General features: G+C 46.7%; 1 protein-coding gene across 1 annotated transcript in view; it reads left to right on the plus strand.

Annotated features, from left to right (window-relative positions):
• The first annotated feature begins 13,078 nt into the window (after window positions 1-13,078).
• The window catches only part of PDK4 (pyruvate dehydrogenase kinase 4), a 46,081-nt gene continuing 41,938 nt past the window's right edge, over window positions 13,079-17,221 (plus strand). The window contains exon 1 of the mRNA XM_069211743.1: window positions 13,079-13,609. Within this exon, the coding sequence (XP_069067844.1) occupies window positions 13,492-13,609 (118 nt within the window). The 5' untranslated portion in view covers window positions 13,079-13,491. The remainder of the gene's footprint in view (window positions 13,610-17,221) is intronic.

Genomic DNA, 17,221 nt, shown 5'->3' on the forward strand with positions numbered 1-17,221 from the left:
TGTTTTATAGTGGTGTGTGGGTGTGGTGTGTGTATGTGTGTCAGGTGTGTGTAGTTTGAATTGTCCAATGTGGTGTTGTTTTGTTAGGTTGTGTGTATTTTGAGTGCGGCGCTATGTACTGCCATTGCTTTACCACGGTTGAATGTCCACCACCGTGATTCGTGGGTCATAATGCTGTGGGCGTAGTTCTGTTGGCGTAACAGTGTGGGTTTTGCTACTGCCAGTTTATCACTGACCTTTGGGCTGGCGGACTTGTGTGTGTGTCTGTATAGTGGCGGATTTCTATGTGTGGGTCATAATACGGGTAGCGGTATACAGCCGCGGTCGCGGTATGTTGGCGGCAGTCAGCATGGCAGTAAGCAACACTTACCGCCAATGTCATAATGAGGGCCTATATGTTTAGGTTTTCTGGTTTTTAATACACCTTTGTTATAGTTTTGTGGGTGAATATTTTTGTGGTCAATATTCATGTGTGGGGGTTTGTTTTGAGTTTTGTATGCTGTACATGTTTGGTTGTTAGATAAAGGGAGGTATGTTATGTTCCTGCCTTTTTATGTCCTTATCTTGTGTTGCTGTTCGATCCTTCTCGCTTACCTTATCAGTGTGTTACGATGCAGGGTTCTTGAAGGAAAGCTGGCTCTCAGGTCAGTTAGTGAAGCTGGTTCACTGTGCAACTGTTGGCTTGCCATATGGTCTCAATATATGTTTCTTGCTGCAACTTCTTGGTATTTCTTGGTCTTCTTGGTCTTTGATATAATATAATATAATGATCCCTACTGTATAGTATTTTGTAATTACATGTGGTGACTACAAGGTGCATGATTGTAGCATGTGTGCCCTAACCCAAAATACTTAGACATTAATAACGTGCAAGAGGTATAACGCTTTAAATCAACATAAAGCATATACCTAACATTGAGCTTCATTGTATGAATTGTACCAGCAAATGTAGGTACATCAAAGGGAGTTCACACGCTGTCAAAACACTGCCTGGATTTCGCCATGGTTACATATGTGTCAGCATGGCACAAGAGTTTTTGCAAACCTGTAACAGTCAGTAAATCCAGCATCACAGGACTGTCAGTTACTTCTAAGTGCTGGGGTTTGAGCATGGGTATAAGGCCTAGAAGCAGCCACTTCTGCTGGATACTGATGGGAAAGGAATCACAGGTGAGAGGGGAAGTTCCATTCAGAATCACCACAGACTGTGGTGTGGTTATTAGGTGATGGCACTGCTAGCACAGATATGTTGCAGGTTTATGTTCTTCAGTCTTCCTAGTCTTGATGAGGCCGTTAATGAGTACGGCTAAAACATGTCTACCCTAGAGACGGAGTCCACAAAAACCTAATATGTGTGATTAATGCAAACACAAGAAGAAAACAAGGAGATTTATTTATTTTAACTGAAGAGTACCTCCTAGTGGATACTAACTAGGTTGAATGTGTATCCACTTTATTGACTGTAGCAACAAGGAAGCAAGGAGATAGAAAATGAACCATGAGCAGTTTTGCAGTGTATAAGAAGTGTTCTAATTGTTTTAAATGGTGATGTCTTTTCATTTTATGGTTCAAATTTCTCGTTGTTTTAGTCTACATTCCAAAGACACACAAAAAAACTTTGGAATGTAAATTGTTACAAAGAACGACTTACAATATTGATTGATAAAAAATACTTTTTTATTGAGTCATAATCCTGGTGGAAATGTATTGTTTCATTGTAGAATGAGTGCTTTTTTATGAATTTGTCCCGACAGTATACCAAGGCTTTTTTTTTATTTTTCCTTGCCCAGAGTCCATCGATGGGCCAGAGTGAATTGATGGGCAACCTCCTGCCTTTACTTGTCATCCTTTCCATTTTAGGCAGCCCATCACCCTGCCTGTGTTCTTTGCTCAGTAGTTCAGCACGCAGGGGTTGTGCTGATTTGTGGCTCGCCTCCGTCCTTTCTCGGTTGGTATGAAATCAGCACAAAGCCATTTGGCACCAGCTAGTAGAGTATGGGAACACTGCTATAAAAAGTTTCCAGATCCAGTCTGGCTCCTGTGGAGTAATCTAAGGTGAGAAATCTGCAGTTAGATCGAGAATCCAACAGAAGGATTGTCACCCAAGGTAAGTAACCCGTTCATCAACTATGGAGCAACAAAAGTACTACAATAATGCCCTACTTGGACACAAATTCTCAACAAAATACTTCCATTAATTCCCTTTTATTTAATATACGATTTACACAGCTTTAGAATCACAAAACTACTAGTAGTGTGTAGATATCCAGTTTCTTTCCCCTTCAACGTCTCCGTAAGTTATCTCTAAGTTATCTCTCTATTCCTTCTGCTTAGCTTGGGACAGTTACAATTTCCATTATTTTCTCTGTCAGTACTTTTTTTGATCTCACAGTAGACAAACATAAAACAGAAGAATTCTACTTGACACCTTTTTTGATGATGTATTGGCATTTTGTAGTAATACAACAAAAATTAAATGAATTAAGAGGGAATGCAGCATTCCAGAAATATTCACAGAGAGAAAAGCAGTGAGTGGAAATATCCATTGAAAGACAGTGCTGAAAGACAGTAAAATGGGATGAGTAATGGAATATAAGTAGAAGATTGATCCATAGGATGTAAGAGGCAAAACTGAGCACCGGTGAGGAATATGCTCATCCACACCGTAAGAAAGAGGGCTGTATGTCACAATATGAAGTGTCACAAAATGACAGCCAGTAATAATATTCAGCTCAGAATATCAACTATGGTAAGTGTACATTTACTGTTCTTAACTTCCCACCATGAAGATGTATATGTTGTGTTGATGTACAAGGATTTGGAGTTATGAATAGTAAATCTCATCTGTGCACCATGGAGATATATATGTTGTCGAAGTATGCAGATGTGGGATTATGAATATATATACTTACATTGGCAGTGAAGTGTGGTGTTGTGCTGGTAATGAGAACTAGTCACACAGGTAGACACAGAGTTAGTATACTTGCAGCCTTTATTTATTACATCACCCGTGTCCCGGGCTCAACTTTTATTCCATTTCTGAAGCACATGTCAGCATAACCAAGTTGTCTCATGTATGTGGGGGAAACACCTTCCCCACCCCTCCTTGGGGTTGTACTATTGTATCATCCCTCATGGGACAACACTACATTCCTCCTTTGCCATGAGACTGAAAAAGAATATAACTTCAGAACAACAGATAATGCATAGACAGTCAACTTGGGTGAACAGCTCGTGAGCAATAGGTGAGCCAGGTCCTCTGGGTGACTACATGACTGGCCAGTCAGCCAGGAAGTCAGCATAACACCAGGACGTACTACGGTATGATCTGAGATGGTACCACCCTTGGTCACTCCTAGCTGAAGACTCAACAGCGGACATTTCTGTTCCTGGGGGCCCAGGAGCTGTTGGGCTGGATTCTTCGGACATGGGCGTAGTGCTAGGTAGCAGGGTTCCTAGGATGAGCGGAGGTCTCATTTTAGACTTTGAGATGCCACATGTGATCCGACTGTTTAGGTCTTCATCTTCTTGTGGACTGCTCCAGTTCTCGTCATTTGCCAGGTCACCTGCTGCCGGGTCTTCGGATGGCATGCCTGGCAGTCTTTTGAATAGGGAAACATTCTTGGTGATGACTTTTGTTTCTCTCTCCATGGTCATCATAGTGCCTTTGACTGCAGTGACTGCCAATGGGTTGGCTTTGAAAGGCAGCCAAAACTTCCCACCTGGGTGGTGATCTTTAGAGAGTACTGGGTAGCCTAGTCATATGGTGCTTTGCTTTGCTCACTGTCTTCATGGGGTGTACTCATTGTGGTGTGCTCTTTTTGACTTTGAACGGTTTGTGGGCTTTTGCTGGTCAGCCCAGAGAAGATGGTGTGAAATGGAGTCAGTCACACCTCTTTCAGAACATAACTGGCATGACGTGTGAGTCGATCTTCCCGGAGGAAGGTGTAGCTTGCCCTTTCGTTGCCGTGTGCCTCCACCACTGCAATGCAGATGTTTTTTGTCAGAGATCTTACCAAACACTGAACCTCTCCGTTGGGTCAGGGGCCACCAGAGTGTGATGTGGTGGTGTTTTGTGATTTGAGATAAGAGGTATCCAGACCACTCATGGCTGTTAAAGGTAGGGGTCTGTTGTCTGTACGAATGTCCTCTAACAGACCATGGGTGGCCATCATTTTTTTCCATCTTTGGAATAACTTCCAAAGCTGTGGTGGTTGGGACGATCTCCACTTCTGGATATCGAGAGAAATCATCAATCACAATGAGCATATGAGAGCCATCAGGCAGACTCCCACAGTAGGCACTGACACATTGCCAAGGGACTGTGGGGGTGTCTTTTGTTATGGCTGGTGCTGCGAATCCGGTGGGCCACTGGCGAGGCAGGCAGGGCCACTTCTAATGACTTCCTTTAGTTGCTGATGAAGGCCCAGGAACCACACTTTACTCCTGAGCCTGTCTTTAGACTTGACCATGCTTTGGTGAGCTCCATGTGCTTGTAGGACAGCTCTCTGCCTCAAGGTGTCAGAGGACCCAGCATGGGCCCAGCATGAAACAGCCTTCTTCCTTGACGGACAGTTCATGCTTGATATGGTGGAATGACTGCAAAGTCAGCTTGGCCTCTGTGGTGTGGTAAGCTGCTGGACACTGGAGGGGTCACCAATCTCCTGACAGGGTGGCTCAGATGGTGAGCTGCAGACAGTTGTCCTGTTTGGTCACTTCTACTATATCCAAGAGTGACACAAGGATGGATTTTGCTCTGTCTAGCACTAATCAAATGTATTCCTCGAGGTCTTGGGCTTCCTGGGCTTCTAATGAGGTAACAGGGTGGGCATGACACAATAGAAAGTCTGCAGGGTTACACTGCCAGGCTGGTACTCAACTGTGAAGTTAAATACCTGCAGCGGAAGGATCCACTTTTCATTTTGTGAGGGTGGTTTAGATGACGAACCTCTAAACAACAGTATCATCGGCTTGTGGTCCATGAGAATTGGTGAATGACTGACCCTACAGGTATATGTAGAAGTGTCAGCAACCCTAATGGATAGTGATGGCTTCTCTTTTGATTTAGGAGTACCTGTCTTCTGTGGGTGTGACAGTTCTACTGGCATAATTGACCGGCACCACCTCACTGCAATCTTGTCATTGGGCCAGCACTGCTCCTAGACCGGTAGAACGGGAAACTACTGCCAGTTGGGACTCCCGCTTGCGATCAAAATATATGAGGATTGTGTTTTCTGACAGGGCTTCCTTGGTCTTTTAAATACCTGTATTTTTTCTTCACCGCACACCTATGGGCTGGTGATCTTTGTCAGCTTGCAAAGAAGGCCAGTGAGGTCTTATAAGTTCTTTATGTAGCGCCCGCAGTATGCCACCATCCCAGGAAGCAGAGAACACCTGACAGAGATGATGGGGTAGTCACACCACCACATTTGCTACACAAAATGCACACACCACAACACTTATCAACAATTTAGTGCACAAAACATACAAAACAGCCTTGGATATTTCCAACAGTTTTTCTGCCGAAATATAGTACCTGAAAGCAGGGATTTGACCACCGTCAGTGCATTAGGCTCGTAAGTGAAATTTTGTTGACTCCCACATGGGCATAAGAACAGTCCGGGACTGTTCTCAGTATGTGTAACATCCATACTACACAACATTGACCCTGAGGCATTGTCCTATGCAGATGACATCTACCTGACAGATGATGACCTGGTCATACACCTAAGACGGGTGGACTGCATTGTAGTGGGTTTTGCTGAAATAGGCTACAAATTTAATTTCAAGAAAACAAAAATTGCCTTTCTTAGTGTCTTGTTTTTGTGGATATGAGTTATCAGACGAAGGAAAGAGCCTGGCACCCTACTTTCTAGAAAAGTGTGTGCAATTACAACCACCAAACACCATCAAAAAGCTACAGTCATTATTGGGCTTTTTCAATTTGGGCAGAACTTACATTCCAGATTATGCCAATGCAAAAAAAAAGCTTTTAGAATTTGATACGTCCAGACTTTTCAAGCAAATATTGGACTGCTGAACACATGCATTCCCAGAGCATTGCAGCAGGACATGCTTGAAGCAAAACACCTACTCGCACGTGACAACAAAACAAACTTGGCCATCAGAGTAATTGCTGGTACCAGCGCCTATGTAACATTCAATGAAAGTAATACTGTCCCCTTAACATACAAATCACATTTGTACTCAACAGCTGAACAACGCTTTGCTCCCACTGAAACAATACTGACTGCTGTTCAGGTGACGGTCATGAAAGAGAGACCTCTAGCCCAGGGGAAACGCATTGTTGTTGTGACCCAAATACCAGCCTTAGAGGCGGTGACAAACGGCAGCGTTCCAAGCGTAAAAGCATTACATCCATGTTGGATTCAATGGGCAACCTCTCTGACTGCCTCTGATGTTGATTATGTTTTGATCCAAAGTTCAGGCACAAAGAGTTCCTTCTGTATGAAATAGAATACCCAACACCTACAAACATTTTGGGCCTGATTTAGATCTCGGAGGAGGGATTGCTCTGTCGCACCTGTGACGGATATCCCGTCTGCTGAAATCTAAATACCATTGTTTATTATAGTATTTAGATTTCAGAGGATGGGATATCCATTACCGATGCAACGGAGTAACCCCTCAGCTGAGATCTAAATCAGGCCCCTTGTCTCTTGATCAATACCAAGTGATTATTTATACTGATGGTTCAGCACAACCAGCAGAAGGCACTAAACTTCAATAGTCTGCCGCTTGCGCAGCTGTGAGCAGATGCATGATGGATGGTAAGTTCCACCCTCAGATCACATACACGCAGACCTTAGGGGACTGCACAGCACAACTGGCAGAGCTTAAGGCTCTAATATTGGTACTGGAACACACGGATCCCGAATTTCTGACACTCATTGTGTGCGACTCATATTATTGTGTCCAGTCCTTCAATGAATACCTGCATTACTGGTGCCAGAATGGGTTCAGAGATTCAAAAGGGAACACCATCAAACACAAACGTCGGTGGGGCAGGTAGCAGATCCAAAGGAGCTGGAGATGCAATGGAGATGCTGCTGAATACCCATGTAGTACATACAGTGTACACGTTGCAGGAAACATTTTGGCTGATGAAGCAGCCCAGTCAGCAGTAGCCACAGCTTCAGTTGCTGTGATTACTCATTCTAGGGTGAGGTTGGATGATGAAACTCTGGTTGCTGTGAAAGCTTTGGCTAACAGCAAGCCCTTGCCAAAGGTGTATCCCGCTAAATATTCCTAACATCTAGGTGCCCAAAATGTTGCATTCGTAACAATACCAGGGGTGGGTGATCATGTGATCCCCAACCGATACCAAAGATTACATCTAATAAAGGCAGCGGATGAAGGGGTTGCTTCTGCCCATGCAGGTGTGGCAGCTGCAATTTCATTATTGCAGAAACACTATTGGTGGCCAGGTCTATACAAACAGACCAGACAATGGGGTTCATTACAACCCTGGCGGACGATGTTAAAGCGGCGGTAATACCGCAAACAGGCTGGTGGAAAAAAAAGGGAACTATGACACGGCGGTACAGACAAGCAGCGTGGTGGTCACCGCCAACAGACAGGCGGAAGACAAAGTACCGCCCACAGTATTACAACAGGCAAATCCGCCACCTTTTCTGGGGCGGATTCACCGTGGATAAAAACACGGCAGAAACAGCCATTTCAATGGGAAAACGCTCACCTTAACACACTTCACGAGGAAGGAGGGCACCATGGAGCCGGAACCCCAAATACTCCCTGTGATTGTGTTCCTGCTCCTCTACGAACATCAGCAATGCCGGCGCCGAAGACAACGGTGAGTACTGCACCTACAACATAGGGGAGGGGGGAGGCAAAAGTCAGGGACACACACACGCAACACCCCCACCCCCACCCGACCCTCGCACACTACAACACACACACCAATGCATTTCCAAACATCACAGTAACAACCCCCAACCCCCCCCGGAAGAATGCAAACACAAAAGGAAATAAGTACAACCATTGTAATGTATCAAAATACAGTAACCAAATATATATAGAGATATATACACATTCCAAAAATATACATCACAATTAGTAGTGCAGGTATGCACCATTCAATGTCCGTGGACCACTGGGCCCAAAATGCATGGGCGAGGCCCACATCAGATACCTGTCCAGAAACGGAGAGAACACTGCAGGGGCATCAGATAGAAATACAACAGGCACCTCAGGGGGAAGGGAAGGGAGGGCACCTCAGCCGGATGACAGCACCACGCCAGATCCACGACGGGGCTCCATGCCCATTGATGTATCCTGGGGAGTGCAAAGCCACAGTCTCACAAGTCTTTGCAGTGGGTGGGTTGCCCACTGCTTTATCCTAGGGAGTGCAAAGCCACAGTCTCACAAGTCTTTGCAGTGGGTGGTTTGCCCACTGTACCATCCTGGGGAGTGCAAAGCCACAGTCTCACAAGTCTTTGCAGTGGGTGGTTTGCCCACTGTACCATCCTGGGGAGTACAAAGCCACAGTCTCACAAGTCTTTGCAGTGGATGGTTTGCCCACTGTACCATCCTGGGGAGTGCAAAGCCACAGTCTCACAAGTCTTTGCAGTGGGTGGTTTGCCAACTGTACCATCCTGGGGAGTGCAAAGCCACAGTCTCACAAGTCTTTGCAGTGGGTGGTTTGCCCACTGTACCATCCTGGGGAGTGCAAAGCCACAGTCTCTCAAGCCTCTACAGTGGGTGGTTTGCCCACTGTACCATCCTGGGGAGTGCAAAGCCACAGACTCTCAAGTGGATAACAGTCTCCACTGGTTCTGGAGGGGGACTGGTGCCCAGAGTGCAACACTCTCCCCGTGACGATCCCAGTTCCGTCACTGCCCCTGCCGCACATGGGCTAGCGATACTTGTGTTGGCTGTGCTTGCCCTATTCAGCTGTGCTTGCCCTGTTCAGCAGTGCTTGCCATGGCGGTCTTTGCCCTGTTCAGCGGTGCTTGCCCTGTTTAGCGGTGCTTGCCATGGCGGTCTTTGCCCTGTTCAGTGGTGCTTGCCCTGTTCAGCAGTGCTTGCCCTGTTCAGCGGTGCTTGCCATGGCAGTCTTTGCCCTGTTTAGCGGTGCTTGCCCTGTTCAGCAGTGCTTGCCATGGCGGTCTTTGCCCTGTTCAGCGGTGCTTGACTTTGCTGTCTCTGACCTGTGCAGCGGTGTGTGCCATGGCGGTCCCTCATTGCTGAGCGGGGCTGTGGCTGCCGGGGCCCTCCTGGGCACTGACTCTGGCGGTGGTCTCCTGACCAGTGACGATTGTGCTGCCCTCCTGGGCACTGACTCTGGCGGGGGTCTCCTGACCAGTGACGATGGAGCTGGCAGTGGCGTCCTGGGCAGCGGGGATGATGGCCGCCTTCTCCGCCGTGCTGCTCTTCCCAGACTTTAGTGCTTTCTTCTGCCCCTTCACCACATTGGGAGGAGTCACAGCTGACTCGACACTCCCCCGGGACCCTTGTGAGTGGCTTTGCCGGCAGGAGTCTTCACCCTCTCCCGTCGGGCACTGTCCAACTTCTGGTGCTTCACAGGGGGGGACTGGCTGTGCTTTGGCTCCGTGTCACACTGGCTGCCCTGGTGCCCGTGCACTCCACGTACCTCTAACAGGCACCACTGGTACCGGAAATTTTTGGGCTGAGGTGCTACTACAGGACCAATGAATTGGAGGGGGGGTGGTGGGAAACAGGTCAACGTTGCTCAGGAAAAGTTTCTGACGAACACTGGGACGGGTAGCTAGAGGGGGTCTGGGAGTGGAGGAAGAGGAGGTGGTTGTAGGAGGTGTAACCTTTGATGATTTGGGTGCAGGTGCATGTTCAGGAGGCTGTCGTGAGGAGGATGGATGTTGGGTGTGTGTGTGCCCGCGTTTGTGTACTTTGGGAGGGGGCGTCACAGACACACTGGTAGGGGGGGTGAGTGCAGGTGAGCGGGGTGTGTTGCTGGGTGTTGTGGTGCGAGTCCTAGTGGCTGTAGTGGTAGTGCATGCAGGTGAGAGTGTAGACGACACTGGGAGGGAGGAGGGAGATGACGAGGAGGGGGACACAGTGGAGGCAGTGGATGTTGCTGTGTCTGCATGTGTGTTATGCTTGCGTGAGTGCCTGTGGGATGTGTGGTGCCTATGTTTGCCTGAGCTGCCCTTGTGTGTTGACGTGTGTGCAGGCTGGTCTGATGGTGTGCTTGGGATAGGCTGAGGTACAGGGGATTGGGTCTGGGTGCAGGAAGTTGGAGGGGGAGGCTAGACACAGGGACAATGGCTGCCATCAGTGCTGAGGTCAGAGATTGCAGGGTTTGATGATGGGCAGCCTGACCAGAATGAATGCCCTCCAGGAAAGCATTAGTGTGTTGCAACTCCCTTTCTACACCCTGGATGGTATTCACAATGGTAGACTGCCCAACAGTGAGGGACCTGAGGAGGTCAATGGCCTCCTCACTGAGGGCAGCAGGGGTGACTGGGGCAGGGGCTGAGGTGCCTGGGGCGAAGGTGATGCCCACCCTCCTGGGTGAGCGGGCACGGGACGAAGGCTGAGGGGCTGCTGGAAGGGCGGTGCTGGTAGGGGGGGGTGGCGGCTGTACCTGTAGAAGTGGGGGGCACAGATGGTGCCGCCACCACAAGGGAGCTCCCATCGGATGAGTCTGTGTCGCTGGTTGCTGATCCAAGACCGCTGTGAAGCTCCCCTGGCCCTCCGTCCCACTGGTGTATTCTGAGTCCGTGGTTTGGCCCTCCATGGCCATGTGGGATGCATCCCCCTCGTGCTCTGGTGCCACTGTACCTCCGCCTGATGATGCTGATGCACAAAAGAACAGGGAGACCACAAAAAGGGGTGGGGAAACAGAAGAAAGACAGGTTGAGTGCATGGCTTACCGCTACCGTTGGCGGACAATACAGACACAGCAGCCCCCTGCACTACGCCGCGCTCTTGGGCTCTACAGATGCAGTTCCTGGGATAAGGCCTACATGGCTATGGTGGACATCTGCACACATAGATGACACAGGGGCATGTATACCTGTACTTGGCACTCTACAGAGGTGGGGTGGGTTGGCACATGGCCTGCATTATGAGCCGACCTTTGTGGATGAAGTGGCTCTTGGTGCTACATCACTGGCACTTCACGGGATGCTGCAGCCTCAGCCTGAGCTGTGGCAGAGGCAACAGAACATGAGTGTTCCCTTGCTTTCCTTGTCAATTACCTGATTAGTTTGTGACCTGCTGAAGTGGAGTCTTTCCTGAATTTAATTTTAAATGATTAATCTGGTGATTTTTTTAAAAGATCATGATTACTCCTGACATTTGGCCTTAATTTAATGGAATTATTTTTATCAAACTTCTAAACTGACTGTTTGAATCGGACATGCTCTTGGTCTGTCCTGCTTGTTGGCATGGACATTTTATTGCTTTTTATGTACATTTAAATTAGCTTGTTTTAATAATATCTGTTGCAGATATAGTGATTTTACAGTAGGTTATATTTTTATAGACCTTGGCACTGTCGACCCGAAAATGGGGAAGGTGTTGTGAGGTTATTTTAGCATTTATGTAGGCACATTTATTTTAACTTAGGTCTGAGGCCTAGTCACTTGCCATTTTATTCCTCTTATTATTTTAGCAAGGCTTCATTTTAGTGGCGGTGTTTTATTATTTTATATCAGTTGCCCTTCCACACTTAATTGTTATTCATTTCCCTGCACGACATGTTATCCTCTGCTCACTCCAAGGCTATACATGATAGTTTACTGGTATTGCAGGTTCAGAGAGTACAATGCCTACCCTACATAAAATAATATGTGTTGTCAAGTCCGGGCAGTTCTCAGAACAACAATATGTTTTACTATAAAACATGCTGCCCCCATCAAATTAGAGGGGACATTCCAGCTAGTTTGCCATCTCATGCCTCATGTTGTCGCAGCTTCTGCTGAAGCCTCATGATTCCTCTTTGTCTACATGGAAAGACTCCTAGCAGACTAGCAGACCTCTTTGTTACTTCCAACACAAGTAAGGCGATTGGGCTTCCTTCCCAGGACTAGAAGGGCGGATTAGGGCTACTACTGCTATTTGCTCTCATGTAGAAACCTAGTAGTGTAGGTAGGGATATCAGATACACTGTGGTGACAGTAAGGTTGGACCGTTCCTGTGTTTCGCTTTGCTGGTCACTCCTGTACTAATGCCGTGTTTCATTATCCTCATAATCGCAATTCATGCCTTTTTACATAGAACACAGTTGCTTAAATAAAAGCTATTGAACCAAGATTATGCTTCTGTTTGTCTTTGCATGTACGAGGCTTGTGTAACTAAGAGAAAGGGGTACTATCTGTTCTACCACCACTTCCCTGAGGAGTCAGTGTGTCATACAATGGCTACCACACATCACCTTTACCCTTGGTACCTGTGAAGTGCAGCTAGCTAGCCAAGAGAATTAGGTCAGGCCGACAGCTGTCACAAGGTGTGGGATCAGACTCTGTCCCCCACGCTTGGTGGTGCTGCCGCCCAAACTCCAGCAGTATCTTTACTACCAGATGAGTACTACAACAACTGGTCTACAGCTATGTGTTTATTTTTAAAATGTTTGAATAAACACTGAGATAAGCAGCACAGTAGAGGGATTACAGTAAATGTGTTTTGATTCCAGGATATTTTGAAAAGAAAAACTGTGACAACGTAAAGGACTCGAGTTGAACAAACGGGCAGGCGGCCAGCCAAAGTGGAGACCCAGGAATTATGGTTTATTGTTGCAGTCATTCATAAAGACGCCCTGGGATTCGCAGCGCTAATAGAGGAGACATGCTGTTTCCTTTTTATTTTAGAGGGAATCTCAAGGGTGGTAAACAAGGTACATGTTGTTCTTCATGCCGGGTCGACACCACCTCCCGCTACAGCCGTTCCTGCTGACGTGTTTTCGATCTAATGTTCTGAATCGGAAAAACAGCCCGTGCCCCCTCTCCCGGCAGCGTGCTGTTTTCTTCAGCTTCTGATTGGTCGGATTGGCTGCCTAACAGCGGCAGGGGGCGGTCTCTTAACTAGTTTTATCTGCTACCGGGCAGAAGTTGTTAATAAGGGGGTGAACTGTATGGGCAGTAATCAGACCGAGGGGTGGCAGTGGTAGTAGGTGAGGGCAGAACAGGAGGCATCGCAGGGCGACAGGACAGTACAGCTCTATCAATATTAAGCGCATAAAGAGGAGATCTAGCCTTATGAAACGTTAATTGTGCTAGTGTTCAGGGGAGATAGTTGAAGAAAGAGAATTGAGGAATTGAAGACTGGGGGTGCTAGGTGTGAAAGTCAACAGAAAGGATAGGTAAATAGGCCGAGCGGCAGAAGGGGGGTGTTGCGCCGAACAGCTGTTCTGATTCCTGAGGCTGGGCTGTTTCTTGGTGCAAAGAAGCCTGCTGACAGGGGATCTTCCGCAAGGTGCAGGCTGCTGTCACAGAGGAGGCGAGACCAGGCGCTGAATCCGGACCCGAGATGAAATTCGCGAGGTTTCTGATGAAGAATGCCGCCCTGGCGAACATCCCCAAGCACATCGAGCGATTCTCCAAGTTCTCCCCATCTCCTCTCTCCATGAAGCAGTTCCTGGATTTTGGTAAGCCGGCTGCCACTGTGGCGTCAATGCAGATGTACCGTGTCAGGCAATTAAAAATTCATGTATCCGGATTTGCAAGCCTGTATTATTCGCGCTGTGCATCTACTTAGGCTGCGATAGTATGCTCAAGTGTTTGACTAAAACACGAGTTGCACAAACGTTTACCGAGGCAACATGCTAATTGCATTTACCCCATGCGCCCCAGGTTCATATGTTAGTTCTGTGCTGCACAGTGCTTTACAAATAGGACACGGTGTGTGTTTTAATAAATGAATAAGTTTGCCACTCTTTATCAATGCACTGCGAGTTTTTTCGATTGGTGCAAGGTGATGTAATTGACAGTTCATTTGTTACTGCAGTCATATGGTTAAAATCTGCCTGGGCACAAAGACGTCGCCCTGATTGGTTAGTACATTATTCTTCTCTCTATCGTTTTACCCTAAAACCTGTAGCAACAAATACATTTCCACAGTTGGGTTTAGCGACTGCACCACCTAGTGGCATTTCAGATGTTTCCCTTCGTATCGTGTGCTACTCGTCTCGTATGTTTAACCCCACAAGGATCGTACCACGAGTGTTTAAGCGTGTGCAGTAGTTACTAGTGCCTCGGGGCATACTTATTGCAGCACGGTTCGTTGCTGGGAACATTCGCAGCATATCTGTGTCATAGCACTGCTGTAAAGATTGTGCTCTTCGTCATTCTTTGGTTCAGAGATACCCCCCATTACAGGATCCAATCTCTTAAATCAACCGTCCCTCAGGAATTGCACCATGTGAATGCGCATCTTCTTCCGAGTGCAGCCCTCGGGGCCTAAGCTGCGAGGGTGATTCAGAGGGTCCTCTCATTGCTTGACATTGGCCCATTGTCCTGTTAGGTTTCGGTTTGGACTGCCTGCATATCAAAGGCGGCACCGGACGCCACTGAGCCATCTGTTTTCCTTGTCTTTATCGCCTAAATCTCACTGCCTTTCCGCCTGCTGTCACCTAACGAGAGGCATTGTCATGTTAATGGTCAGTAAACGACCCGACCCCCAGCAGCTGAAGCCACTGGACTCCAGGCGGGGGTGCACATGTTGAGACATGTACAGACACACATCCCGGACTTCACTGGGGGTGCACTGTATCCTTGCAACGCCTCAAGGCCTGACGCAGTAGCGCATTGCATAGGCTAGATTGATTTCTGAGCTGTGGCTTCTCGGGTTTTCATCCGATGTCCTCCTGACTGTGCCAGTGGCGATGGGTCATACAGGGTCGTTTCGGGTCTAGAAACTGTTCATGTATGCTAGCTATTATACTTTGCTAAAACACCTGTACAATTATTTACGAGTCCAAAAATGTCTTTTTTGCAAAAGTTGGGCGTGATTTTTTAGTTATTTGATTCGCTAATGGGGACACTTTTATTTGGTGCCCTTGCCTAATTTCTGCCTAATCCAACCCTGCACGTGCTGTTTGCTTTTCTTTCATATTACCTTGCGGTTCCAGTTTGGAGCTCTGTTCTGGGCCTTGAGATAGATAGAGATACAGAATAAAATGTGGATCCACACAATTATAGAAATGTTGCATTCTCAAGATGGTTGTTAGAAATTGCACCTCGGCCCTCTTCGACAGCTCACCCATTTAGTGCCTTATATCTTTGTTTTTATGCACGGGCACGACATGCCTGATTACCTGTCCAAAAACCTTATCGATTTCGATTGGTTTACCTTAACTAGAAGGCAGAGTGATTGAGAGTGACCATGTTTTCATTTATTTAGCAGTAACAGATTTTTGAACTTTATGTACAGAATTATTTGAAATTAGTTTATATATTTTCCAAATCCAAATTAGCTCATTTTTTAAAGCTTCAAAGCTTATTATGCTACTTTATATTAAATAAATGATGTATATCTCCTTTTAACCCTCCCTAAACCCATTCCATTTAGTCGTGAATATTGCCCATTTTACAACCACTCCATTGTCTCTTTCACATTTACTACTAAAACGTACACCTAAATCTGCAGAGATCTGCACAAATGAAAGATAGGTGAGACAGAGGCATGGACATCTGCATGTAGGTTAATGAATAGTATTTTGTAGTACATTAAAAGTAGTACTGTGATTCAGATAAACGTACTACAAAATGAAGTTTGCGAATAGGGCTGTGGTTTCTACAGTGCCCATGTTTACAGTTTGAGACATAGGGACATTAAGGGGCACTTTTAAACGCCCCTAGCACCACCTTAGCGCTAGGGGCTGACGCAGTGCTAAAGTGGCATTTTCTCTGCGCCATATTTACAAAGTGGAGCAATGCATGCATGGCGCCACTTTGTAAACCCTTGCGCTACATTATGCCTGCACCGGGCATAATCTATGCAAGCAGGGCTTTCCCCCTTTAGGGGGGCCAACAAATGGTGCAAGGAAATCTAAGCAATTTCCTTGCAACATTTTTTTCAGCACTTTTAACTCCTGCTCAGAGCAGGTGTTAAAAGGAGGTATTTCATTATTTGTAATGGGCTCATGTTTTGGCGCTACATCTGCAGAGCACATCAATAGCGCAAAAGAATGACTCTACTGCCCCCTACCCTGCGCCATGGTGCACCATATTTTAAATATGCCACACAAATGGTGGCAATAAGGGGCACAAGGAATTTAGCAGCTCCATCACATTGCCTGGCTTTCAGCATTGCTACAATGGAACCGCAGTGTTTGTAGCCACTAACATTTCTTAACATGTAATTACCTAAATAATCTACTCCCCTATCTGATAACGGTTTCTTCCTCACTCCTTTTACTTGTCTGCAGAAGCTGTGCTCGTTTTTGCTACATAATATTGTTTTGTGTAGGTTTTGTGAGTCCTAGGAGGCTAAACCTGTCTGTAAGATTCCTACGAATTGTTTGATTTCAGTGTTAGCATGGACATGACCTTTTCACTCCCAGAAAGGATACTGTATCACAGTCCAGAGGAGTCAGGCATACAGAAATAGACTGTACAGATAGGACATCTTTTGGGCATTGCAGCTGCTTCACATTGGACTGTCCTTTACCTTTCACTGTCTAGATCAGTGGTTCCCAGCCTGTGGTCCAGGGACCCCTGGGGGTCTGTGAAGCCTCCTCAGGGGGTCCGCGACGGCTTAGAAAATTAAATAATCTTAACATATTAGGTCCCCATTTTTAAGTAATGACTCAGTGGGAGGGTCCCTAGATTCCAGTGATGATTCAGTGGGGGTCCCCGGGTTCCAGTAACAAAAGGTTGGGAACCACTGGTCTAGATGGACCCTTTATCGTTTTAGTTTGTTAAAAAGTGCTTATTATTTCAGAGCACAGACATTAGAATTATTGGATCGCCTGAATGTGGTGTATCTTCTGAAGGCCCTGCAACTGTCTACGAGTCTGCTGAAATGTCCGTGGTGAATAAGTGCTGTAGTGAGTGTAGAATTGGACACAGCACAGGCAGTGATTGTGCACCTCTTTTATAATCACAGGTTTCTGCCAAAGTGTCCTCAGCCCTGGCTTTTTGCATGTGAAGGTTCCTCCAGGTAGTACTTTGCAGAAATTCCAGATGTAGAACAGTGCTATACGTGACATACTATGGCAAAACAAGTTGTGAAAATGTTTTTATTACCCACTGCACAG

The sequence above is a fragment of the Pleurodeles waltl genome, chromosome 10, assembly GCF_031143425.1.
Source record: "Pleurodeles waltl isolate 20211129_DDA chromosome 10, aPleWal1.hap1.20221129, whole genome shotgun sequence".
In the NCBI taxonomy this organism is placed as follows: Eukaryota; Metazoa; Chordata; class Amphibia; order Caudata; family Salamandridae; genus Pleurodeles; species Pleurodeles waltl.